Source organism: Rhipicephalus microplus, chromosome 4 (genome assembly GCF_043290135.1).
Source record: "Rhipicephalus microplus isolate Deutch F79 chromosome 4, USDA_Rmic, whole genome shotgun sequence".
NCBI lineage: Eukaryota > Metazoa > Arthropoda > Arachnida > Ixodida > Ixodidae > Rhipicephalus > Rhipicephalus microplus.
This window is the reverse complement of record NC_134703.1, coordinates 24,698,172-24,725,885: the sequence shown is the minus strand read 5'-3', so window position 1 is coordinate 24,725,885 and position 27,714 is coordinate 24,698,172. Positions and strand designations below refer to the sequence as shown.

At 42.8% G+C, this 27,714-nt stretch overlaps 1 protein-coding gene across 5 annotated transcripts in view; it reads right to left on the bottom strand.

The window, feature by feature from the left end:
• Positions 1 to 885: 885 nt before the first annotated feature.
• The window catches only part of LOC119171741 (uncharacterized), a 46,849-nt gene continuing 20,020 nt past the window's right edge, over positions 886 to 27,714 (bottom strand). For all 5 annotated transcript variants that reach the window (XM_037422566.2, XM_075892344.1, XM_037422567.2 and 2 more), the window contains 2 exons: positions 24,680 to 24,877; positions 886 to 23,487 (listed from right to left, as the gene is read on the bottom strand). In XM_037422566.2, coding sequence (XP_037278463.2) covers positions 23,474 to 23,487; positions 24,680 to 24,877 — 212 coding nt within the window. In that variant the 3' untranslated portion in view covers positions 886 to 23,473. The remainder of the gene's footprint in view (positions 23,488 to 24,679; positions 24,878 to 27,714) is intronic.

Sequence of the window (27,714 nt, the reverse complement as noted above, 5' to 3'; positions counted from 1 at the left end):
TATGAAACTGGAGATGATTTAGACTCCAACCAAAAGTTTTGAAGAAACCCAACCTTTCGAAACCGACTTGGTTCCTTCCTCAGAGGTGACTGCGGAGACTACGTAGCAGCGGAGTTTTCAAAGCACTCGCGGGGCGGATAATGATCCCCCTCTCTCTCTCGTTTTGCCGTGAAGCGCAGTCCATGTGTATACACTGGGGAAAGGGTTCCGAGAGAATGATTGATGTTATGGGCTGTTCCTCTCCGAAACGTTGGATTTCTTTAAAACTTTTGGTTGGAGTTTTAATTCATCTCCCAGTAGTGAGACATATATTTATATAATGAGCCACTTCCCTCTTTTGTGAAAAAGTTACCCGGATTTGAGAACTGACTTATTTGCAAACCACACTAAACCAAGTGCATGCTATGGTGCGGTTTAGTGGTCACAACATTTCGGTGCTAAGCATGATGCTGTAGGCTTGCATCCCTGCTGAGTTGGCCACGTTTTAATTACGGTGAAATTCAATAGCACCTGCACCCATTACACAAGCACCCTCATGTGACTGTAATTAATGCTGTGCCTGCCTCTATGGCATCTGTCATGAACACATCCAATTTTTGGAATGTAAACCACAGAATTTTGTACCTAATCAAGAATGCACCTTTGCTTATATTATAAATGCAATGTGCTTTGCTCTTAAGCTTTGTTTATCTAAATGTTATACTAAACTGCAAAAGTCAACACTTCTAGGATTCTTTACTATTTTTGAATGGTGTATGAGGAAATGCTTCACTAGTGGCTTAACAGTAATTCTCGAGTGTGGTATTCAAAGCGATGTTCCCAACCTGCATTGAAGTATTTGAAAAGCAATCCGGAATCGCTCAGACGTCCTCAAGTGCATGCCACTATTTCATGGATACTTTTATTGTGATTAGAGAATCATAAATGCATTTTGCAAGAATACATTGATGACGTAACTGACATAGTACACAATAACAAAGCTAGACAAGGAATTGCAGCCAAGTGAAGAGGAGAAGATATGACATTATGACAAACCATTGATGATCTGCCTGCAGAATACTTGTGAAGTTGTCAAATCATGCACCAGTGAAATAAGCAGTGAGATGAAACAGTACACTGCAAGAGTTCGTCAAAGCACACACACCTCGAAGTAACATCCAAATTCCACGAGCACAAAAAAGAGGAAGGAAAATAGAGACCAAGGTGTTCATCAGGGGCCCCTTTGTTTCCCTAAGGCTTGCAGAACGTAACAAGTGCAATGGTTGTTATTAAACAATTTAAAAAAGTAATGAGCATAAATTATTCTGCCCCACTGATGCATGCATTTGTTATCAAGGCAGTAGCATTTCACTGTTTACTATTAATTGCATATCTCGCAACTATAGGCCACATCTCACATGCTTGTGCATACAAGCAAAAACTAAGCAAAAGAAAATGCTGAGAGACATGTAAAAATGGGAAAAAAGACAAGGATGGATTAATATGTACAAAACACCAGTCGCATGAGTCTGGGCAAAAAATGGCCAGCAAGTGGCATGTATATGTATATATACAACAGTTCTGAAGAGAGTGCAAATTGAAACAACTCGCTACATATATAAATTCAACAGCCCACTTTCTGACGGAAAAGTTCTTCTAAAAGAGAAGTTGAGAAGGCATGTCAGCTCAGTTTACTGCTCATTTCCCCCATATCATGAGAAGAGACATTAAAAAATAATGCCTCATGTATAGATAGCAAAAGCAACGCTTCAAGGCCATACAAGAAACTACTATGCTAAACTAAAATAAGCACTCACAAGCAAAAACAAAATCAAGGGAGCACTATGTGTGAAGAATCAATTAAACACACTGTGGCCTCCAAATATAAACTAATGACAAAAGCAGGTGAGGTCAAATACAAGAATCGCTCCAATACATTTTTTAAGGCTTACCATGCAAACAAATGCAAACTGTAAAAAAAAAATTGTGCAATGGTGAAGCTCTTCTAAAAAGACTAGCAAAAAGCACAACGTTCACTGTACAATATCAAACATCTCCATCTTCACAAGGACAGGTATTCGAGCCATGGCTAGTTTGGTGAGGACCGGCGAAACACAACGCAATAGGAGCACACCACCACAGCTATTCAAGTGCGATTCAGTGCATATTAACAGCTGTGGACTCACTCAAACCTCCATGGCATGACAATGGCATCTATAAGCAGAGACTCGGTGGAGGATACTGCTTTGCGTTCCTGTTTCATAATCATATCGTGGTTTTGGGGTGTTAAACCCCTATACGGAACACAATTGTACTGCTTCATCGAATAATCCTTCTGGTTCCGATACTTCCGTGGAAGCTTTTATCAGTGGGTACATTGCACTGAGTAGCCACAACGTGCTGCAGTATTGTTTTGTAAAGCATTGACTGTTGCCTGCAAGCAGCTAGCATGTACGCTTATTCCAACAAGCTGCGTGACCTTTCATGCTATGGCGTTATGAGAGAAAAAAAACGAAGTGATACATCAACAGATGACCTCAATCTTGAAAATCTAAAGACATCTAATACATGTTGAATCCACATGGTTAAGTTGAATTACTAGTAAATTGTAATCACTGCACAGCTGTTTGTAAATGCATCTCATACACAACGGGTCACAGTATGTGTGCACTTAGTCATAGTTTGTAGCAGTTTTAGATCGGAAGGTATTGTTGTACTCAGCTTCCTTAGAACGCACTTTTAGTGCTGCTTGCTTTAATGCGATTGTAGGAAAGGTTATAAACAGTCTGCCATAATATATGCATGAATAATAGCCTCCCCTTGCCTTTAACCAACAGTGCCTCGACAGGATTCAGCTAGATGAATTACTAAGTTTTGTAGCAAGGAAGAGACTTTGGTAACCTAGTTTCAAGGTAGCATCCATCACATTCAAATCGTGAGGATTCAAGGTTTGTGCATGCCAATGCTTCCATCTTATGATCAGTTGAACTAGTTTTACTTATCTTAAAAAGCACCCCTTTAGACAGACACTAAAGACTAATATGGAGACGATGAAGTACTATCAAAATGCCATTTTAGAAACCTTTGCGCTGCTTGTTTTGTGCCAAAAATGTCATCGAGCATACCGCATTCATTTTGCACTGTACAAACTGGATGACATGAGCAAGACGGTGCAACGCCAAATGGGTCATTACCATTTAATATCGACACTGATTAGTTAACAGGTGTCCAAGAAAAGAAGTATGTAGAAATACACAGCAAGACACCAAGCTAGTGCACCATAGCAAAGATGCATTTTCTTATGATAGCAATTAGTATAGGGTTTGCAAGCCAGAAAAACGATTGAAGAACTATGTGATACTGAAGTTATTATGCTGAAGCGCAGGTGACACAAAAAGAGACCAGGCGAGCAGAAACTTTTTGAAAACTAATAGAATTATCAACGGAAATGCCAATAAATTTTTTCAGAGACCAATAAGAGCAGATAAGTAGCGTTTCGAGCCTTAATCCATAATTTTATCGTGGCTTCGTACTTGCCTTCAGTGTCCTTTAGTTATCTTAGTTCCAACCACAGCAATGCACTAACTGCCAGAAGTTACAAGGACAAGGGCAACAAAAACACAGCGTCTCCACTTGTTAGAGGCCTTATGCACTAATGCCACGGTCTTGCAAGGAAGATTTTGCGAGCTGTGCAAGATGCCAGTATGTGACAAGACGTTTTTGCAAGACATACTGCAGTTATTATGCTCCGTTAACCATTGTGTTTCGCTTCCTAACACATCTAAATGCACACTATCACACTGCACCAGGTCACTGTGAAGTTGCGGTGCCAGGCCAAAGCCCTTGGCACTACACCAACAGCAGCTTCATGTGACAAATGCTGGCAGGCATCGTTCAAAACCTTTCATTTCAGTTCCACCCAAGGCAAGGCTTACACAGATATCATCAATGAAATGTCGCTATACGAAACACACACACACGCACGCAGAGCACACTTGGACTGGCTGAACCAGAAGCAAATTCTTATTCAGACTTCTGACTTTGTCCTATACTACACACACACTACCCTATGTCATAAACCTTTGAGCCACGTAGCTGTACTCTAGTATACACCCTCAAATGCCCACACTCTTCACTGCGTTCCGAACTAACAAAAATATCTTGTGCAAAGCTCTACAAATGGATGCAGAGGGTACTAATACCTAGAACACAAAGCTTGGGGAATACAAGTTCACCGTGCACCAAAATCCTTAGAAACAAAGGCAGACACCAGAGGAAAACATTATCCTTGACTTGGCTAGTGGCTTTAGTGACTACTCCTTGCTGTAGTTTTCATAGGTTGTTGCAAAGTACACTCAGAGCAGTTGCACTCTCGCAAATATTTCTTTTGAAAAGGCTTAACGGCCACCTATATTAGGAGTACGATAATCCTTCAGTAATGCGGCTATATAAATGATGCATTTCAGCTTGTGTGGGTAATTCAACCCAAACTATAATTGTATGCCACAGTCAAAATAAAAGCTGCTCATTGACGCTGTTCCAGCATAAAGCCATCAAATCACTGCCTTGGTTTAACATAGTATAAAACAAAAGCCACACATGGCGCCTACTATCACTGTGGTGGTTTGAGCCAAAGCCATTTTATGGATGGCAAAAACAATCAGACGTTTTACAGATGAAGTAAATAAAAACAAAGTGACGAACCTGTTGTGCAATTAGATTGAGCCATTAAAATTGTGCGACTGTATTTTTCCTTCCTTACTTTTGAGAGCAGGCAAACACAATAAATATAACACATACTTCTAACGGGAGCTGCCACTTCAATACAACAAGTATGATATGTCTCATTACAGATGAGAGCGCATTTTATGAAGTATTCTAATCACTAGGGCCTAAAATAAATGTCATAAATACTGCATAGACCTGTGCAATAGATGAATCTCTAAATATGTACAGGAACATTTTTAAAAAATGCTTTTGTGCTAGCAGGACAACACTGTTTTTGAGAAACCATACTTCGAATGAGGCGACAAAACTAACTAGGATGCATTGAGTCATTGCCACAGTGGGTCAACTGCATTCTGTGCTGGATATCATCCTTGAAGTCACTACTGAAACTCCAACTTCACGGCCTTTGTCTACGAAATCAAGTGTGCATTCCCACATCACAATGCAACAGCAACCTACACGAACTGTCACACAAAAATGTTTAAAAAAAAGTATAAAAAAGGCCACCATTCGTTTTTTTTTTTGTCTTAATATCGTGCTTATTTTCTGAGGCGTTATGTAGATATCAGTTCAACAACCACAGCAAATATGTATCGCCAATGACCAAAAGTTTTATGCTTTTAGTTGACCACTTTTAAATATACCTTCGTGTGTAGCAATCATTGGAATATATAACATGCGTCTACATATACCTATATGAATATCCAACATTTCTGTGGCATAAGCGCTGTGTACATTTTACAATTTGTTTGTGTCTACAATGCCAGTGGGCTGGTGAATTCAAGTGTACAGAAAAGCTTTTTATGGACGTAGTAGGCGCGGTTCCTTTTAAGAGTGGCACATTTAAGGCAACAATAATCAGAACCTCGCTAACCTTCAGTACGGGTATTCTTATATGCCAGCAATAGCTCAAGTTGGTCAGCTGAGTGTTGTGTTTTGCTGTGCATTAAGTTCATTTTGCTTAAGAAAAGCAATGATATATTAAATGACACTAAATGCCAATTACTTAAAATGGCATTCATTGTTCAATACCAACTTAATCTCTAGTGCACCCCCCCCCCCCTCCACCTCCTCCTTTTCGAAGGGCTAAGGTTTTCCTCAGGGAATGGTGGCAACCCTAACTACATTCAACACATTAAGCAGAGAATAACTTGGTTGCCGACATTAGAGTACAGTTGACTCTCGTTAATTGAAACTCAGAGACCTCTGAACTTTGCTTGAATTATGAAGAAGTATGAGTTATCAGAAGTTTTCACATATATGACAGTGGGTGAGGCAACACCACACATTATGACAAGGCACTAATTTTATTAGATTTCAAAATTTTTTTAAGCCATTGTAAAACCCAACTGCCTGCAATGAAAAGAAAGAAGTGTAAGGTCCACAATTTTATCGGCCATTTAGTGCAGATAGACCTTTTAAAGAAATCGTGAATTGCCAACTGCTTCCTTGCTATATGTGCCTTCAGCACAAAGCTCTCTATACCAGTTGAGAAGCATCACCGTTTACCATGTGTGTGCTTCATTTCAAACATTACTTTACTAGCAAAGCCTTTTTCTATGAATGATAATAATAACAATAATAATAATATGAATAATAATAATATGTAGGGTATAATGTCCCAAAACCTCCATATGATTCTCCATATGATTGAGAGACGCCGCAGTGGAGGGCTCCGGAAATTTCGACCACCTGGTGTTCTTCAATGTGCGCCCAAATCTGAGCACACGGGCATACAAAGTTTTCGTCTCCATCGATAATGCAGCCGGGCCCGCGACCTGTTGGTTAGCAGCCAAGTGCCTTCTTTCATGAAGGCCTGAGGCGCCTATTGTTTCTTTTTAGACGGCTAGAATTACATGTGCATGCAAATTTTTTAATAATAGTAAGCAGCATATATCTTCTTGTATGAAACTGCAAAAAGTATGAATTAACTGAATGATGGAGTTTGAATAAGAGGCTGTCAAACATATTGAAGGAATAGAGGGCCAACCCAAAAATTAGATTTTGTTTGAGTTAACTGAAAGTATGACTTATCCAAGTTTGAAATATCACGAGTCTACGGTAGTTAGGTAGTATCAAGCTTGTTTAGATGGCTGCTTTTTATAGCACTGGACACAACATAACCAATCAGCCACAACAATAAAATTCTACTTTTGAAACAGCTGTTATCAGAGTGTAGTAGGTGAACTTAAATGAAAGCGAATAGTAATATGAATTTGTACATTTGAAAATAAGCGAACCTAGCCACACACATACTGGAATAACGATTTCAATTTCATGCAATAGAAATGACACCCACCTACTTAACAGGATGCAGAGGGACGCGATCGTGTGATGCATCATTTTGCAAAATACTAGTAAAAGCATGAGCAGAATTTTACAGTGTTATTTTGTGGTGCCTTTGTCATTTGTTGTAAAAAAATTGCAATATAAACTGGCAGTAATTTTTCTCCACACAGAATCTTCTACACTATGGCAACGAGTCCTCAGAACATACAGCTACAGGTCTCTTGCCTTCATTTCCCAATGGACGGGATAGTAAAAGTACAATGCTTACAAAACAGGAGCACAAGAGCGTTTTCACTAAATGGCCGATTTTAAGGTTTAGCCAAAAAAAAAAACAGTAAATAGGACTGTGGGTGCTTAAATATGCATTGTTACACGTGGACTTGAACCTTAATTACCTGGTCTTTACTTGCAATGGAGAACGCGAAGGAAAAATTTTAGTTGCACAGAAAGTGCTGTTCTGGCCCAAGCCTCTACAGTGTGTGCTTACATTCTTACACATAACACTACCTGTCCTAAAGTGTAATCTTGTCCATAGAGTCCTGCAGTGTCAGAAATTTGAGGTTGAGAACACTGTACCAACAAAACTGAGACAATTGTTTTCCAATAATTTGCAGAGAGAGAACATGCATCTGTGCATACAGTGAAATAAACTTGTCCAATGTAAAAACACACTTGCACATGACTTACAGCGAACTTGTATATCAGGCAGCTTTTTAGATCTTCAAAATCAAAAATTGCCGCTCTTAAATAGCACATTGCTATTTGTTGAACCACATTATTTGACTATATTAACATTTTGTGCACAACAGATTCAAATACATGTCTTACTAGTTAATAATAATCAGGGGTAGAGATAATTATTATACAGCACATAATTCAACTCCCAAAATCTAGCTTGCAAGCTGCAAATAGTTTCCACTTCAGACACATTAAAAGTATGGAACTAGCTTTGAGATAAGTGCCATCACCCCTGTGGTGAAAAATACCTTTCTAAGGTTCTTCACCTACTTTTCAGCAAAATGCTGCCGGATACATGAAACCATCAGAGAAACGTCTATCGCCACAGTATTTCATTGCAAACTTCCGGAATTGACACTTTGGAAATGGTGTGGGGCTCAGAGTTCACTGGGTACGCCTTATAAACTCGCAAATTCTCAACACTTTGTACACTTCAATGTTGCAACTGTCTGAATGCGTAACTGCTGAAATGTTCACCAGTGAATCATGCAAAAAAAATTTTCATTCAACTAATGTCAACCTCTTGGAAGATCCAGGTCAATCTTCATTACTACACTAATTGTCAAAGTCCTGTTTAGTTTAAATAAAAGAAAGAAAGCAACATACTTAAATAAAGCAGCTTATTAAGTTATCTCATTTTGACATGAATGACAGTATATGCGATTTACTTATACCCGAGACAATATTTTCAAACGCAGAGGTGCAGACCATAAAAGGTGTGTAGATATGTGAACAGAGAGAGACTGTACAGAATTTTTTCAGTGTTGCCATATTTAGTACAGCATGCATTTGACACCGTGCTACAAATCAGAGGTTGTTTGGCAACATACTGTATATGCATAAATATGACAAAAGCATTTGCACATAATCAGCTTCTTTGAAAAAAATATTGGTGCCTTGCCCTGGGGACTGTAGTTTTTTTAAGGTCCTCTTGAAGTGTCAATTTATTTATTTATTTATAAAATACTACAGACAAAAAGTCCAAGCAGGACGAGCAAAATAGATAACAATAACAGAAAACAAGGTTTCAAAGTATTTTTTACAAAATAATTTTAGTTGTAAGACAAAAAAAAAACTAACTTGGTCATGATACAATTCTAAGGAAGTAACAAAAGAACAGTACTTGCACAAATGGTCACGGGCGTTCGGGGAATATTTCCGTTAGTTTATTACAATCAGCTATAGCTTTTGGGAAAAAAGGAGTAGCAAAAAGTGTCAGTCCTTGCGAAGATTGGCATTAGGGAATGAGAATAGTGGTGCCGAGTGGGTCTGCTTAACAAGGGGAAAACGTACGCTGCAGTGTCCAAAGATAGCCTGAGGTTTACTATGTCGGAAAGAAATTCTAGACAACATTTTTTTCTTTCGAGTATGTAATAATTCAATACTATTTGCAGTTAATAGTGCAGTGGGGGAGTCGGTTGACTTAAATTTACTATACATAAATCGTACTGCTTTCCTTTGAATTCTTTCTAGATTTATAAAATCGATTTTGTATACATAAAATCTTTTCGTGGGCAGATTATAAATAGTAAACTTGCGCATTGTGAAAACTATTTCTGAAGACAATTATTTTATTTACAACACTCATGTACTCACAGCATGTAGTTTCCCTAGAGGCTAGCACTGGTTGCCGTCCTAACTTGTAAAATTTTTAGTAGTGCTTGTGCACGACTTTCCTTATACAATAAAAACAAAAAATATTGTGGTAGATAACATTAAATTCACAGCACAAAAGTAAGGTTATGTCTTTGAGGTAACGAACAGTAATTGACGACGATGGCACAAAGTGTGATTGGTGCAGAGGGTCTGGTTTGAGAAACTGATTCAGTTTGCTTTGAGCACAGCTCAGAGCTTAGCTTACAGCCTTCAATGCCTTCAGCAAACAATGTCAGAGAAAAAAAAAAGAAGCTGAGCATTATGCCGTTTGTTATTCGGAAGATGCTGGAAGCCTAACTGCAATGCCACATTTCGCATAAGAAAATTGTATTGGCTCTGAAATTGTAAGTATGATATCGTGTCTCTAAGATTGCTGCAGAATGGGTGCCTCCATTCCATTCAGTTTCATTCTAGGGAATTAGAACTTACTGCAATTCCATTCCTTTCAATTCGTAGGAATGTAAAAAGAACTTGACCCATTTCCACTCTGGGAATGGTCGGGCAGTTCATTTCGATTCCTGTAATTCCTCAACGTAGAGAAGGAACCATTATTGAGTTAGAAACGCATAATTAACTGCAAAAGTATGCAAAACACGTCACCCAGGTCGAGGGACAGTAGCTGGATGGTATATCCCATGCAGGTGCTTATGTGTCTAGACAAGGGGGATAGTATAGCAAAAGGGGTTGGGGGAAGAGGGAGTATGAGGTGAGACAGCGCGCAAGCTTGTGTAACCCGGCTGGACGTGCAGCCATCAGATAACACCCTGTGATCACGTGACATGTTACGTCACGCATCTCTTTATATAGCACTAACCCAACTGCAATTAGGTTGTTGTTCACCCGACTGACGGCGTCGCTACATGGTGGCAGCGGAACCCACCTGACGCATCAATGGCGTCAGTGTTATTACCACCCCCGAAGCCCATGGAGGCGTCACAGGACCCTTGGATTGCCTGGAGAACTTGGAAAAGTGAGTTTCTGCTGTTTTCCACTGCTACGAAGTTGAACACACAGCCAAAGGATGTTCAAGCAGCCACTTTGCTAGTTACCATAGGCGAAGAAGCTCGAAAGGCATACAGTACCTTCAAGTTCGAGGAAGCGGAAAACAGAAATGATGTGGAAGTCCTGATTAAGAAATTTGAAGAGCACTACAGGCCCGCGACTAACTTGACATTTCAAGAATTTCTTTTCGGTTCAAGAAACCAAAAGTCAGGTGAACCATTTAACGAGTAGCTAACAGAACTGCGTGTGTTAGCGAAGAACTGTGAATTCGGGAGTCTCGAAGACCGCATGTTGCGCAGCCGAATCATTCTGGGCACAACGCATAAGAGCCTTTAGCAAAGATTGATAGTGGAAAACCCGACGTACGAAAAGACCGTCGACATGTGCCAAGCGCAGGAACAAAGCAAAGAGCACTTCAGAGAAATAAGTGGAGCCACCGGATCACGTGAAGGCACTCGAGTAAATGCAGTCGCAATAGGAAAAAATCGTTGCTACAAATGTGGGGGTCAAATGCACCGCAGTGACATGTGTCCAGCGAGAGGGAAAACATGCCGAAAGTGCAGAAGGTTAAACCATTTCGCTAGAGTATGCAGGTCATCCAAGTACCCGCAAAACGTCAGCCAACAAATACGAGATCTGCGAGCAGAAGACAATGATTTTTTTCTACAAACGTTGACTGTCGGCGCGATCGCCAGTGATGACTGGAGCGCAACTCTGTACATCGAGGCCTATCCCATCACATGCAAGCTAGATACCGGTGCAAACTGTTGTGTAATTTCAAGAGGCGATGTTTCAAAATTGCCATATAAAGCTCAGCAAGCTTGCAACGTTAAGCTCACAGCATTTTTTGGGCACACAACAGCCGCGCACGCGCAAGTTCAGTTGATGCTTTCAGCAAATGACAGAACCAAAGAACAAACAATTTTCATTGTCGATCAAGACATCCCTGCCACTCTGAGTGGTGCAGCAGCTGAAAGTCTTGGCTTCATCTACCGTATGCGAGACCTACAGCATGAACTGTACCCGCCAATACAATCTTTCACAGACGTCTTTGAAGGACTCGGGCAGTTAAAAGACTTCGAGTATGACATGAAGCTCAAGCCAGACGCAGTGGGAGTCGTCGTTCCGGCGAGAAGAGTTCCCGTAGCTCTTCAGGACAAAGTTAAGGCTGAGCTGCAGCGCATGGAAGCCCAGGGCGTCATCGCAAAGATAACCGAGCCAACCGAGTGGTCTAGCCATATGGTAACAGTTGTAAAGAAGGACAAGGTTAGAATTTGCCTGGATCCTACAGTGCTTAACAAAGTGCTGCTACGGGAGCATTATCCAATGGCAACCTTAGAAGATGCAGCCTCGCAACTATCCGATGCTAAGTACTTCTCAACGCTTGATGCGGCATCAGGGTTCTGGCAAATTAAGCTAACCGAATCAAGCTCAAAATTCTGTACGATGAGCACGCCGTATGGGCGTTATCGGTTTCTTCGAATGCCCTTCAGCATCGCGTCTGCCCCAGAAATATTTCAAGCAGCTATGTATCTCATGCTGGAAGGTTTGCCAAGCATAGCCATGATAATGGATGACATACTGCTTTGGGGCCGCATAAAAGAGGAGCACGACAACAACCTGTCACTTTTGCTGTTACGCTGTCGTGAAAACAACCTCAAGCTTAACCTAAAGAAATGCACTTTTTTGCAGCCTGAAGTCCGCCACCTCGGGCACTTAGCACTGAAGGCCTCCGCCTGGACCCAGGTCGAGTGAAAGACATACTGGAAATGGAAAAGCCAAGGAACTGTAAGGAATTGTAAGGTCTTTTTAGGCATAATGAATTATGTACAGCGCTTCATTCCTAACATTTCTGACGTGACAGCCTCGCTAAGAACATTGCTGCACAAAGACATTGCATGGGTTTGAACTGACTCTCAGCAGCGAAGTTATGAAATGTTGCGTGAAAACTTAGCAAATGCACCAGTTCTTGCTTTCTTCAACGCAAATAAGCCAGTAACCCTCACGGTTGACGCCAGCCAAAAGGGAGTTGACGCTGTGCTTATTCAAGACGGCCGTCCTGTCGCATTCTCGTCACGTTCACTAACAGAGGCGCAGCAACGCTGCGCTCAAATTGAAAAGGAAACATTGGCAATTGTACATGGTTGCGTCAAGTTTCACGATTACATCTTCGGCCAAGAAACTGTGATCGCTAAGACCGATCACCGCCCCTTGGTGCCGATATTCAGCAAACCACTTTATCAATGTTCGCTTCGCTTACAGCGCATGCGTTTGACTTTGCAACGATATCCTATTACATTGATCTACAAGCCAGGGAAAGAGCTCTTCCTAGCTGACGCCTTATCTAGGTTTCCCAACGAACAGCTCATGCAAGAAGAAACGGAGCAATTTCAAGCGAATGTGCTTGAGTACATTTCAGCTTCGCAGCAGCGCCTGAGGGATCTTTGTGCTGCAATGAATGAAGATCCGGCCCTGGTCAAACTTCGAGGTTACGCTGAAACAAGCTGGCCTGAAAAGAGCGAGGTGCCCGAAAGTGTTCGTCAGTACTGGTCCTACAAGGAGCAGCTACACACACAGGATGGTCTTGTTTTTCGCAGCAACAAGGTAATTATACCAACCTCACAGAAACAAGAATTTATGTTGCTGCTTCACGCTGCGCACCCAGGAGTTGAAAAGATGAAGGCGCGGGCAGGAGACATAATATACTGGCCAAATATGCCGTGTGAAATAGAGCAATTTTGCAAAAACTGCAAGGTCTGTCACAAGTATCAACCGCGGAATGCCAAAATGCCTCTTCACAGCCACAGCTTGTATACGAAAGCTTCCAGTGAGCACAAGCATTGCACCAGCGTAAATACGCATCACAACGCAGACAAGCGCTTTTCAAATATGCGTCTGAGTCACCGACGACAAAAGAAGCTAAACAAAGAAGGGTCGCAGAGAGAAAAAAAAATGTTGTGTAAAGAGGGGTATACATACCACCCTTTGCTATCGGGGCTTGGCTGATAGAAGAGAACTGGGAGTGCGGCTCTTAATTCACAGAAACATAGCTGGCTACATAGAGCAACACCATAGCATTAATGAAAGGGTGGTATGTATCGTAATTAAACTGAATAACAGATACAAGATGAAGGTGGTACAGGCTTACGTGCCTACATCCAGCCATGATGACGCTTCAGTTGAAATCTACTATGAAGACGTGGAATCGGCAATGAGTAAGGTAAAAACACAGTATACTACACTGATGGAAAACTTTAATGCAAAGGTAGGAAAGAAGTAGGCTGGAGACCAGGCAGTAGGAGATTATGGCATCGGTACTAGAAATGCCAGAGGAGAGCTACTAGTAGAATTCGCAGAACGCAATAATTTACGGATATCGAATACCTTCTACTGAAAACGAGAGAACCGCAAGTGGACATGGAGGAGCCCTAATGGCAAAAATAAGAACAAAATAGACTTTGAGTGCACACCCAGGCACCGGGCAGGATGTGGAAGTGGTTGGCAAGGTATGATGCAGTGACCATAGAATGGTACGGTCTCGAATTAGCCTAGACTTGAAGAAGAAACCACAGAAACTGATACGCAAGAAGCCAATCAATGAGCTAGCACTGACAGGGAAAGTACAGGAATTCATAGTCTCGCTTCAGAACAAGTACTCGGCTCTTAGTGAGAAAACCAACCTTAGCGTAGATACAATTAATAATAATCTGACGAGTATCATTACGGAGTGCGCAGTGGAAATTGGAGGCAGGGTAGTTAGACAGGACACTGGCAAGCTTTCCCAGGAAACGAAGAATCTCATTAAGAAGTGCCAACTCATGAAAGTCTCAAGTACAACAGACAAAATAGAACTGGCAGAGCTTTCGAAGTTGACCAATAGACGTAAAGTATGCGATGTAAGAAGGTGTAACATGGAGAGAATTGAACACGCTCTGAAAAACGGAGGAAGCGTCAAAGCAGTGAAGAGGAAACTTGGGATAGGCGAAAATCGGATGTATGCACTAAAGGACAATGTAGGCAAAATAACTACCAATATGGATAGGATAGTTAAAATAGCGGAGCAGTTTCACAGAGATCTGTACAGTAGCCGGGAAAACCACGACCTTAATACTATAAGAACTAGCAGTAACCCACATGACACCCCACCAGTAATAATAGAAGTCAGAAAAGCTTTGGAGAGCATGCAAAGAGGCAAAGCTGCTGGTGAGGATCAGGTAACATCAGATCTGCTAAAAGATGGAAGACCGATTGTGTTAGAAAAATTAGCCATCCTGTTTACCAACTGTCTCCTGACGGGAAGAGTACCAGAGTCTTGGAAGAATGCTAACATCATCTTAATACATAAGAAAGGAGATGACAAGGACTCGAAGAATTACAGGCCGATCAGCTTGCTCTCTGTAGTATACAAGCTATTTACAAAGGTAATTGCTAACAGAGTAAAGAAAACATAGAATTCAATCAACAAAAGGAACAAGCAGGATTTTGAACAGCCTACCCAACAATTAACCACATTCACACTATCAATCAGGTAATAGAGAAATGCTCAGAGTATAACCAACCACTATACATAGCCTTCATAGATTACGAGAAGGCGTTTGATTCAGTAGAAATATCAGCCGTCATGCAGACACTGCGGAATCAGGGCGTAGATGAAGTATATATAAACAGAGCCTAACCACGAGATTGAAGTAACTAGAAGAATAAGAATGGGGTGGAGCACATTCGGCAAGCACTCTCAAATTATGACAGGTAGATTGCCACTATCCCTCAAGAGGAAGGTATATAACAGCTGTATCTTGCCGGTACTTAGCTACGGAGCAGAAATCTGGAGACTGACAAAGAGGGTTCAGCTTAAATTGAGGACGACGCAGCGAGCAATGGAAAGAAAAATGGTAGGTGTAGCCTTAAGAGACAAGAAGAGAGCAGATTGGATTAGGGGACAAACGGGGGGTTAAGGATATCATAGTTGAAATAAAGAAGAGGAAATGGACATGGGCCGGGCATGTAGCACGTAGACAGGATAACCGCTGGTCATTAAGGGTAACTAACTGGATTCCCAGAGAAGGGAAGCGGGTTAGGGGGAGACAGAAGGTTAGGTGGGCAGATGAGATTAAGAAGTTTGCGGGTATAAATTGGCAGCAGCAAGCACAGGACCGGGTTAACTGGCAGAACACGGGAAAGGCCTTTGTCCTGCAGTGGACGTAGTCAGGCTGATGATGATGATGATGATGAAGTGGCTCTTGCTTACTGTACTCCACTTTCTCTTCAAAGTGTGGATACAGTCACTATTATCCTACTTGTTATGCACTTATGTCAGGCACGGAGTCATGTTAACAGATCCAATGTTATAAGGCAAAAAGGTAGAATGGCACCAGTTATTGTACAATCAGAGTTGATTGTATAATCATTGTTGTAGTTGTATAATCATTCATCATCATCAGCCAGTGCATCGACAAAGATGCTGGGTTTAAAAATTAGGCATGCGACACAAAAACATGTGACCTCTCAAGCTCTAGTGATAATGTCGATGGCTATCGCCTTCAAGTAATTTTATACGAATGCGTCTAGGAGCTTCAGGAGTTCGTATATATACAAGGTTTGTGTCAAATTTGCTTGTTACAAAAAAGTGAAGGGTTGTACTACCATGCTGTCACGAGATGGGTTTCAGTGCCAGGGCAGACACTCATTGGCTTCACTTTGGGAAATGTTCACAAGCAGCCTTTCTGCCCTTCATCTTATTTGCCATAGTCAAGGGAATGTATCACGTTGACATGACCTACTCACCAACTTTTGCTTTTTTTCTTTCTGTAATTTGTTTTGCAGTGTATTTCCACAAACAGTAGAGTGTGTTTTGCATCGGATGATTAACAGGAGACTGCTGGGAATTTAAGCTCGGAGTACAGACACTGAAGTCAAATATACTATTAATTTTGTTCAAATAGGTTTGGAAAATCCCTTCTGCTTTTACAGCATACGGTTTTGTAAATGTCTACGAAAGCGGTGTGCCTTCAGTCGTTCATTGATGCTACATGGTAGCCATCCTCCTCTTTCTTCTCTTCTACTTGTCTGAACGGTCTTTGCCCTTTTGTCTTCGTCGCTGTGCAGATACGGTTACGTAGTTTAAATGAGAGGAACACTATATCCTCCCATCCTTCTGTCTTCATCCCTCCTGGAATGATACGGAAGAATATTTCCTATCAAAGCCTCTTCAGTTTTTTCTCTGAAGTCTTGGTAGTACACAGTCTTCAGAATTCCTTCCTTGTTGTTTGGTCGTTTTAGGCACTATGTATGGACCAATGAACGAAGACTTTACATCCAGGCCTCTACCCACAGAACCATGTCTCCAGGTGTGATGTCTGGCATCCTTGACATGTGACGTTTTTCAAAGTTTTTTTTTTTTTTTAGTGGACCGGTACTTCCTCTGCTGTTCTGCTGACAATAATGTTTCTCAAAGTGATACTTTCCAGAATATGTTGGGTTCTTTATCAGCAGCAAGCCATGTGCTTGTTCAAAAAGCCGCAAAATGTGGACTGCATCCTATTGCCCCTGTGTAAGATGGATTGGGACGTGCAACTCCCGCCTCGAGCAAGCATTTCCAACCTCCTTTAAATTGTAGGTAAAGAGAAGTGAGCGTCTCCAGGTCCCTTATCACCCTCTCAGCGAGAGAGGGATTCGAGGTGATAAGGTGCAGGGAAACAAAGCTCGACAACCCTTTGCTTGGCCCAGATTCTGAGCTTGTTGCTTTGGAAAGCTGGTTCGTTATCAGCTACTACAGCTTTTATGTCTTTGAAGATGTTTCTTTCCATGCACACCAGGGTTGTTCTTTCTGCATTCCTATACGGATATTGAACCATTTCCTGAGATTTCCGGCTAAATATTTTAGCATATTGAACATGCGATCCAAGTCTGAGCATCAAGAATGTTTTTCACGGGCGTATTCATAATGGTCAAGCCATGTGTCATAATTTGAAGAGATGCCGTCAAATACTTCTGGCTCTATTTGGGCTCCGCCTTTACAGCGTGCTGCGAAGGCACCTAAAATGGCTTCTTGGCGTTGGGCTTGCCGACTTTGCAATTTGATAAGTTGAAAAAGCATGTCTGAGAATGCCCGAGTTGAAGGCAATGCCCTTGCGGCGACGCTAGGGGTATCACCGAGACCTTCTTTAGTCAAGCGCGTAACTCCTCGAGACTCATGTTAATTGTCGTGGTAGCTTTAGCGATGAAGTCGCCCAGGGCTGTGTTGGCCTTGGAAGCAATGGTCCACAGTAGAGCTAGACTTGTTGCCTCATCTGGTTCAGACACAAAGTCTTTGCCATCGAGCTTGTAGCCCGTCACAATAGGCTGGCCATCACCCACATCCTGTCGTCTGCGTCAAACGTAAAAGTCTACGAAAGCAGTGTGCCTTTGGTCGTTTAATGATGCTACATGGTAGCCATCCTCTTCTGCCCGCCTGTCCTTTCACGGCCTTTGCTTTTTTGTCTTCATTGCTGTGCAGTTGTTCAGTGTGAGGAACACTATAAGTTTTAATTTATTGTGATGTGCTGATTTGCTTTGTAACACTTGAGATAAGAAAAAAAATCTTGCTCCCGAAAGGCAACATGAAATGTCTATTTTTAACAAATACATATTATACTTGAAAAATAATTGGATATTTTAAGCTGGGACATGAACATGCATGAGCTCTGAAAGTTAAAAAATATTGGCAGATACCATGTGTACAGTGAAAATCGATGATATGCGAAGCCCGAATGAAAAAGGTTGATGTGTGACTTTAATATCACCACGTTACGAGGTGGAAGTAAATTACGTCGTACACGACTTCAGTGTCATGATTATGATGTTTGGATGTGTCGTTTACCTTCGTCATCTATTCACGTCACGTGATGCCAAATTTAGTATATGTGGAGCTAGCGAAACGGCCGCGAGCACGCTATGAACGTGTTATGTTGTCATGTTCTTACATAACACGCGTGTCATGATTATCATGTTTGCACCAGTCATATACATTCATCATCTATTGATGTTACGTAACACCAAATTTGGTATATGTGGAACTAGCACTCTAACGTAACGTTGACACGCGCGCACACTGGGCACAGCAACGCTACGTAAGCAAAACGCGAGCACTCTATACTCAGACGCCAGGCGCGACCAGCGTCCATCGGCGCGGCCTGACGGCAGCCAGCGCGAAATGCGTCATGCTGCATTTCACGCAGATGCATTACCCAGACAATACAGCGTCTGCCTGTTTTCGTGATGGAGAGACGCTGCATGCGCTGAAACGCGCACGCGTCAAAGCAACGACGCGCGCCTGCAAGCACATGGCAGGACCGGCGCCTGGCTTGGCAACGCCGGTGTGACGCAACGAAAGGAACGCGCGCCGGGTCACTTCTAAGTGTATTGGCACCTTGACTGTGGCATGTAGTCATCTTCTCACACGACATGCATCTTACGATTATCATGTTTGCACCAGTCACATACCCTCGTCATCCATTGACGTCCTGTAATACCGAATTTGGCATATGTATAGCTACAAAATGGCTGCGAGCACATCATGAGTGTGCCATGTAGTCATGTTGTTACACGATAATCATGTTTGGATAGGTGATTTACCTATGTCGTCCGTTCGCGTCACGTAATACCGAATTTGGCATATGGGAAGCTAGCGAAACAGCCGCGAGTGCATCATGAGCGTAGCATTTAGTCATGTTACATGACATGCATATTATGATTATCATGTTCGCACCAGTCACACACCTTCGTCATCCATTCACGTACCGTAATACCAAATTCGGTGTATGTGACGATAGCGAAATGGCTGCGAGCACATCATGAGCACGGCATGTAGTCATGTTTTTACATGGCATGCATGTCATGATTTTCATGTTAGGGTCTGTCGTTTGTGTTTGCCATGTAATCATGTCATACCATAGCAGTTTTGCAACATGTCATGTGAACGAAACCACCGCAAGAGCAGCAATACCATGAAATGTAAATCATGACATTTATGACATACATGTCATGATTTTCATGTTTTGACTAGTCAGATATGCACGTCATACAGTCATGTTATGCCATACCAAGTTTGGCATCGAAACCATTATCCAAACGACTAAGAGAGCTAAATGTTGTAGGCGGCTATATAGATGGATAGATAGATAGATACGCTCAAAGTCGCCGAAGTTCGCTAAGAAATGCTTTGCATTTAAAAAAAATTCATCCAGAAATGAGCAAGTGTGTTTCTAAAGCAAGGTCCCCACGGTTAAATGGAATTTCATGACAGTCAATGATGGCACAGGCAGTATATATGTTGCAAAAGGGCATCTGTGTGCTAGTCAGCACACTAGAGGCAAATATTAAGTCGTCATTGGTGGCTGAAACAGCAACCCTAGAAAGGGAAAGAAGTCAGCCACCCATTTGTAGCTTGAAGCCACAAGTAATTCGGTACAGATTTCCTTGCGGCTTCGTGCTACAAACAGTGGTTTTCTTCTGTCCCTTTCAAAACCCTTCCGCCGCCTTGCGAGTTTCTGCAGAACTCATTTGCAACAGCAATCCAGAAATACCGTAGTGCTACTTTCGTGCGGCAGCTTGGGTTAGTTGGTTGGTGTCCTTCTTGTCTCTGTGTCGTCGTTTTGTTCTCGCGCTATAACTATCGTCAGGCTACTTTCGTACCAAGAAAATGCTTATTTGGACAGAAAAACATGTTTTACCGGCATATATAGTGCTTGCACACTTCCAGTCACCTGCCTAGAGATGGGCCTCTCCGACGTAACAGTTGCATTGCCCGAAGTTGCCCGCCTTTACTGCACAGCCGCCGACTTATGCAAAAAGCTGTAGGGATGAAGGGTTACTCGACGATAGCGTCAACATTTTGTGATGCTTTGTGCGACCACAGTCATCAACACGTTTGTATTTGCCTAGTGTTTTTGAGGAGAAAAATATTAAAAAGGCAATTTATTCATAGTTATTATTTACGTAAGTGCAATGCATTCACTTCATATGTAAAATTCATAATGCTTCTGCAATAAAAATCTTGAGCTCGCCTGGATTAAGTGGGCCCCAGAAGATGGCACCACTTACCCAGCCTAACCAGGTGAAAACAAACTTTTGAGCCACTTGCACCATTCCCCGTTGTAAAGCCAAGCGTTCTTTTTTCCCCCATGGATAAAATATATAAGGTGAAGCGGCACTTCATCACATGTTGTAATGCACAGAAGCTTCTTTTTTTATTGCAATCGGTTTGATTAGTAGTGGTTAATTGTAGTCGGACTTTTTGAGGTCATTGGAATAATTTCAAAAGGCCCCACTAGTGGCACGCACCATATTTACGCGATAGTAAGTCAATACGAATGAAGGTTGACCCCCCCCCCCTCAAATCACGTATCCCCCAAAAGAGAAAAAAAAAATGCCAGCGCAGTTCACACAAAAGAAATTTATTTGCGCTCAAGCTGCCCCTGCCGCATTACATGTTCACTAACTCCAAACTCGAACAACTGCTCAGCGTCCTGCTGAGCAGTTGTTCGAATCCTCAACATGGAGGTTAGCTGCCCTTTTGAACGCTGCTGTGAACGAGCGCCGACAGTTTTTCTGGTCCAGGGCACTCATGAGACCCATCGTGATTCAGCAAAACACAGCAGCACAAGTGACAAAAACACGCGGCTGCTTAAAAAATGCTATCGCAAAGAGAAGCTGTTTACTGACTCTTCTGTCGACTACCAATACCCCTATCCAGGGAGCCCCGATCGTATTGCGTTGTGACGTTGTTCAGTACACTTCCGGGCGCGACGGTGGGAGCGTTATCGCTCCAAGTACAGTGGCCAACTTCTTCCAATGTCGGCATAACCTTTATTGACGTCAAAGTGTATGCAATCCGGTAAATAATTACGCTACGCTTTCACCGTAACCATAGAAATGTAGGTGCAAAGTTGTAACAGCGGTGTAGCGCCCATGATTTCTTGTTTCTTTTGCTGTTTCTATCAGTACATGGTTCGGTTTCGATTGTAAGTGGACCCCCCCCCCCCCCCCCTTCCCGACATTGGATTGTCAAACTTGAAAAAGTGGGTTGACCTACAATTGCGTAAATACGGCATAGTGTCGCACAGTTTACCTTAATTTATCAATAGGTAGAAAACTGCTGTTGATAATAATAACAATTTAGACATTCTCAAACAGAGATCTTGCACTCTGACGTAAATTGTTATTTGCCTTTAGGGGTGAGCGCTTGTGATGTGTTGGTCACTATTTCAACTATTGTCACACCCCAAAATTGCATCATATTTTGCTGGCATGGTCACCTCCACATAATCTGCATACAAAGCTTGTTTGTTTACAATGCCCAGAACTAGTGTGGGAGTGCTTGAACACTAAAAATATTGCAATTCCAACCCAGTATTGCAGAACAGGACTTGATTACAAAGAGGACAGTCATTACAACGAAGTTCACAGCTACCCACGCAAGGCGTACTAGCCCCACTTTTCTCATTTATTGCAACTTTTATTTTTTCAAATTTTGCGAAAGGCCATTCCTACATGGCAGATTAATGCAAACACAGTATGTTAGCCAAACAATGTGTACAGCACGTAAGCTCTCAACGCTTCCCTCTACCGGTGTTTTTTCTCGTGAAACATTTACGAGTGATGGCGATACGATCAGGTGGTCATCGCTTAAGTCACCATTTCATGTCTTGTCTTGCATGTCATGCCTTGCAGATGACATGGCAGTACTGGTAGCTTTTTGCCGGTTGACCTGACAGGTAGCCTCAGGCAGAGTGTATCTAGTGCAAGGACACCACTTAAGGTTGCAAGAGTAGCGCTCAACTTCTTGCAAATAAACTCACTACAGGTTCCTTTTAGACAGGCTGGTGAACTTTCCACAAACAGGGACAACTGGCCCACTTATGACAATTAGGAAAACATTATAGAAAAAAAAAAAAACAGATGGTCTGCAAAAAGCAGTACACTCAAACCTCCAACGAACCCAGATATAACAAACTATCAATTATAACAAAGTAAATGAAGAATAGTCTTGCAGTGAATATAGTGTTACAAACATACCTTTATGACGAATATTTGAATAAACAAACTTATTTTACTGTAAAATGCAACTTTGTTATTATGAGGCTTCAGTGTATGTTGCAACACTGAAGAGCTTAGCCGTACGATGTTCACAATAAGAATGCGCAATACCATGAAAAAAATAGCTCACTGTAAACGACACAAGTTAAATTCACTCAAGATACAGTACAAATAACATTCAATTAGCTGAAAATGCAACAAAAGGGATGATTGATTTCTCGTGCATGAAAAGCGAAATATGACTGAACAAATGAGACACTAGTAATATTATACAATCCCCACTGCATCAGAGCCCCTCGAACTCACTCTGCAAAATGGTTGATGAATCTAGAATCAGCAGTCAATGACTACGTATAAACTTATTGCTTACACCGTAGCTCTTGCTGCCGCACATAGTTGAAACGATATACAGTAGACTGTTATTAAACAGAACTTGAAGGAACCAGTAAAATGTGTTCCGTTTAACAGGAGCTCTGGTTACTGAGAGATGAACAGGGGCACACAATGCGAGAACGAAACAAATCTTGTCAGAAGCATTTGTTCTATTTAAGCAGCAATTCCATTAAACAGATTTCCGCTTACTGAGAGTCTACTGTATATGAATACCATAACAGTGCATTACAAAGATGCAACCCTGCTATAGCTCACGCATTAAATCGAGAATACATAACTTATTTACGTTGTCGCAGAAATGATGGCTACATAACCGCGGACATTGTTAATGCTCAAAATATACACACGACGTGAGTGGCTTAACAGCACAAAGTAAAGAACTGTAACATCTATTCTACAGTGGCTCTCTCAAGGTGCACACATTCCCCCGATTGACAGTTCTTGTGTCATAAATAGCTAACTGGCAGTGTGGTGGAACAATACAGGCAACTCAAATGCCTGCTCCACAAGCACCAGGGGAAGGCGTGCCGGCAAGAGTCGCATCGCTGCTGATGCATAACGCCGGCATACGGAGTGCTGGTTCACAGTTTTTTTTTTTCTTTCTTTTCATCGGTCACGTAGATGAACCTGTCACGAAAAAGGCAACCAAGGAAATTGTTCATCATGCTGATTACGCTAGTACACAGCTAGAGCAGAATCTGGTTAGATCAATTTTCAACTGGTATGAGTTATATCAGTCATACAGTCATACCAGGGTATATGTACCAGGGGATATGCGAAAGCGAAGAAGCTGTAATGTGCTTCGTTGCAAGCAACGAATCACATCTGCCACTGGCTCCCAAGAACTGCGAATAGGCACCTTGCGCATCGGCAGCGGTAGCAGCGGCCAGTGATTTCGTGCGTCGGCGTCCCAACACGCAAGACCAAATACGCCGTGCGCTGAGTTTTTGTCACCACAGCTTGGCGTAATTAATTATTAATGGACTGGAGATCGGTGGCCTTTGTTCTTAAATCGGTACGCCAACAACCGCAGCGCTATTCCCGTCCCGAAAAAATGTCAAGCGATGTATTAAGTCGGAAGTTATAGAATTTGGGATGTCTGTGGTAGAAAAAAAAAAAACGCTGTAAGGGAGTCCTGAACACCTAGCTGGCCTCACATTTCAGCCAATTATATCTGAATGTTTGTTGGATAGAATCTGTAGTAAACGAACCTCAGTCAATAAACAAAACAAGTAGAGAGGTCGACATAACACCGCCAATTATTATATACTATTTGAATGTCTGCTACAAGAAGATCCGTTGTAACGAGGTTACACTGTACTGCCAAAAGTAACCAGTCGCCCCGTCTCAGCTGTGGAGGCACTGGAATTGTTCAAAAGGCCAGGAAACTGCACATGTTCAAAGAACCTTTCCCGCTCAGTGGGCATGAGCAAACATGCCAGTCAATGTTGCATGGTTTTTCCAAGCACCTAGCATTAAAATAAATTTTTTTACCACCAAATAAATTTTACTTTTCCGGGTATTGTGCTCCCCGAATCGTACGCTTGTTTCCTATGGCTCCTTTAGAAATGTACCAGCAGGGTTGTACTACATCAGGTATAACGAGCGTGTTAAGGTAGTCAAGTTGTGACATCGTTTCCGTTACCAAGTTAGAAGGTTATAAAAAAGACATGCAGGGGTAATCTCATTTTGCAATTTTCAAGTAGGAAAACAAAGGTTAGAGCAGGCATTGAAAGCCCAGTTTTTACAGTCACTAAATTATGAGTGTTCGCTGCTCATGTGAGCCACGCCAGCAACGTAAAGGGTCACAAAGCCTTACCCTTAGCAGTAGATGCACTCCTATTTATGCGGCACTTCATGACTACAGTCTTAAAGGAGACGCCTGTTCCCTTATGCTTGGAAGAGAAGTGGTTCACCAGGGAAGGTTTGTTCAGACAGCTGTACGAACACTGGCTGCAGAACAATTCGGACACCACTGTGCGCTGTGGCGACTCATCCTTGGAAGTCCCTGCAGAATCTGCAAAGCCACACAGCGCACACTGACACATACTGCAATTCTATGCTCTTGCACATTTAATGTTAGGGTAAAAACAAAGTGTTACCCAAAAAAAGCATGAAGGAGAAGACAGAAGCTTGGCGATGAAAAATGCGTAAGATGGGTTGTGTGGAGCCGACGTTTCTACAAGGAGGTTTGTCTTTCTCGCGGCTAGAAGAGAACTGGTTTCTTTAGTGCTAACGTGTCTACGCTTCATACCCTCTCCTCCATCCTAACAAAGGAGGGGGAGGGGCATTGTTGCACGCACGGTTATGAGAGTGGAGGAGGGGGGGTGCCGTGATGAATTGTATGAGTGAAAAAGGAGCAACTGTTCTGTGAAAAAAAAAAAATCACAGCATATTCACAAGGTAATGATGGCGAGTGGGTGAAACTCAGGGGGATCATTAACCTCCGTGCACTCATTTTATCTTTCCTTGTTTTTTTTTTTTTTCTTTTATAGTTAAGTGTACTCTATTACCATGAGAGATATAGGGAGAGCCGGGAGCGAGCGAGTCCTGCTTCAAGCTTCAGATGAGAAACTACAAATTACATGCGCAAAGGCCAGAGAATTAAGATAGTAAGCAACCTACGTATTTTGACATATGTTTACAGCAGCACTGCCTACAGATTGGTGTGGTTTCCTCATTAGGTTCAAAAACCATTTCAGCACCAGTTTAAAATAGATAGACTACACGAATGAGCAAGTTACAAAAAAAAAATAGTGCAAACATCAATGGCTTCATGCAAAACTTGGCCCCAGCACCTACCTATGTGGTCTTCCGATGTGTACCTGTACATACAGTAAGACACACAAGTTTGCGGACAAGTCTCCCGTGAAAATGTTGAAATATGGCCAACCGCAGAGTAATGAATTAAGTGATGCACGATTTTCCCAAGCAAAGAAATATACTTTACCAGTAAAAAAGCTTGCTCTAATTGGACATCTATGCATTTACTATATTTGCACAACGTAGCACCGAAGCACACTCAACTTATCAACAGCAGTAACTTGTAGCCCTATCTTGTCTTGTATGAAAGCCTTAACAAAACTATATCAACAGGGATACTGTTACGTCTGTACAGCCGCTTGTGACTGTAGACGATTTATTAAAGGACAGGAAACGTGAACAAGTTCAAAAGCGTAGCCCAGGCGTTGGAGTCACTCCTGGCCAGCGTTCGACGCCAGGCTCGCGCTCGTGCCACAGCGCCAGTGCCCCGCGCGCACTTCGTTAATGTCGTCTTCTAAGGCGACATGTCACTCTTCCTCCCTTAGACGAAGTCTCCATAGCGGTCTGGAGGTCGCCTAACCTCTGGTGGTCGCAGTTGCCGAGTGGCCACTGCCTGTGACGTCGACGGTTGCGAGGGAGTGTGATCTTGCATCTCGGGCGATTCAGGCGGTTGAGCAGCTGAGCTCGATGGCGTCTCTTCTGGCGTTGCGTCCAAGAGATCGTCAGCTGCGCTCCAATCTGTCCGCGATTGGGTTGTTTGTCTGGTCTGACTCGTTTTCCTCATGTGATTGAGGTGACGCCGAACCTTTCCTTGGTCGCTTTTTACAAGCCAGGATCGTGGTCCGACGCGGCGCAGTATTTCGCCTTCAATCCAATCTGGCTTTTTCAAAAACTGCCGGATAAGCACTCTATCCCCTATAGCGAAGCGGCGTGATTTTTGCAATGCCTCCTGGCTCTCAGGACTTCGCTTATCCGTCTCCCGCTTAAGAAGATCGAGAGGGCAGAGCAATTCTCGTCCGAACATCGCTCTCGCCGGTGTCATACCTGTGGTAGTGTGTATTGTCGTGTGCTGCCGATACAGAAATCTTGCAAGTCGGCACTGTATGGACTTGTCTGCATCTTTCAACAGCGCTCTTTTCAGCTCCGCCACATAGCGTTCTGCCTGGCCGTTTGTTGCCGGATGATATGCTGGTGAGGTTGCAGCCTGTATGCCGTTCGACGCATAGAACTGCTTGATCTCGTTGGAGATGAATGCTTTTCCGTTGTCGGAGATGACCTTTCGGGGAATGCCGAACGTTGCAAAGAGGCTTCGGAGCACGTCGATTACAGCCGCGGATGTTGCTTGTGTCACGTGCCGGACTTCCACCCACTTTGTGTATGCGTCCACAACAACTAAGTAGGTGCGTCCGAGTAGTGGCCCCGCGAAGTCAACGTGCACCGTGTTCCATGCTGTCTGGGGACGGTCCCACGTAGGAATAGGAGCTTTGAGTGGGCTCTTTTGCGTTGCTTGGCATTCACGGCACTGTCGCACCGTTTCCTCGATCACCTTGTCCATTCCGGGCCACCATACGTAGCTCCTTGCGCACTTCTTCATGGCTACCATGCCTCTGTGACCCGCATGCAGAAGTGCCAGAACACGGGATCGTGCTGAGCTCGGTATGATCACTCGGGATCCAAGTGTGATGCACTCGCGCTGTAGTGCTAGTGCGGTCGCTCGTCGTCGGTAAGGAGCAAACTCATCTCCAGTGAGTTTCTCCACTGTACCATCCTGCACTGCCTTGTACAACCTCTGCATGATGCTGTCTTGTTGTGTCAGGCGTGCTATCTCGGCAGCAGTCAACGGAGGTCTCGATAACGCTTCGAACAATAGTACGTCACCTGGAGGCCAGGGTTCATCGAGACGTTCTTGTAATGGCAAACGGCTCAACGCATCCGCGTTTTGATGGTTCTTGCCACGCCTGTAGATTATGCTGTAGTCATACGCCGATAACTTGATGCACCATCTGGTCATCCGTGGAGAAAGGACTTGAGCCGTTGGCTTTTGTGGACCCAGTATGCCGAGCAGTGGTTGGTGGTCAGTGACGAAAGTCA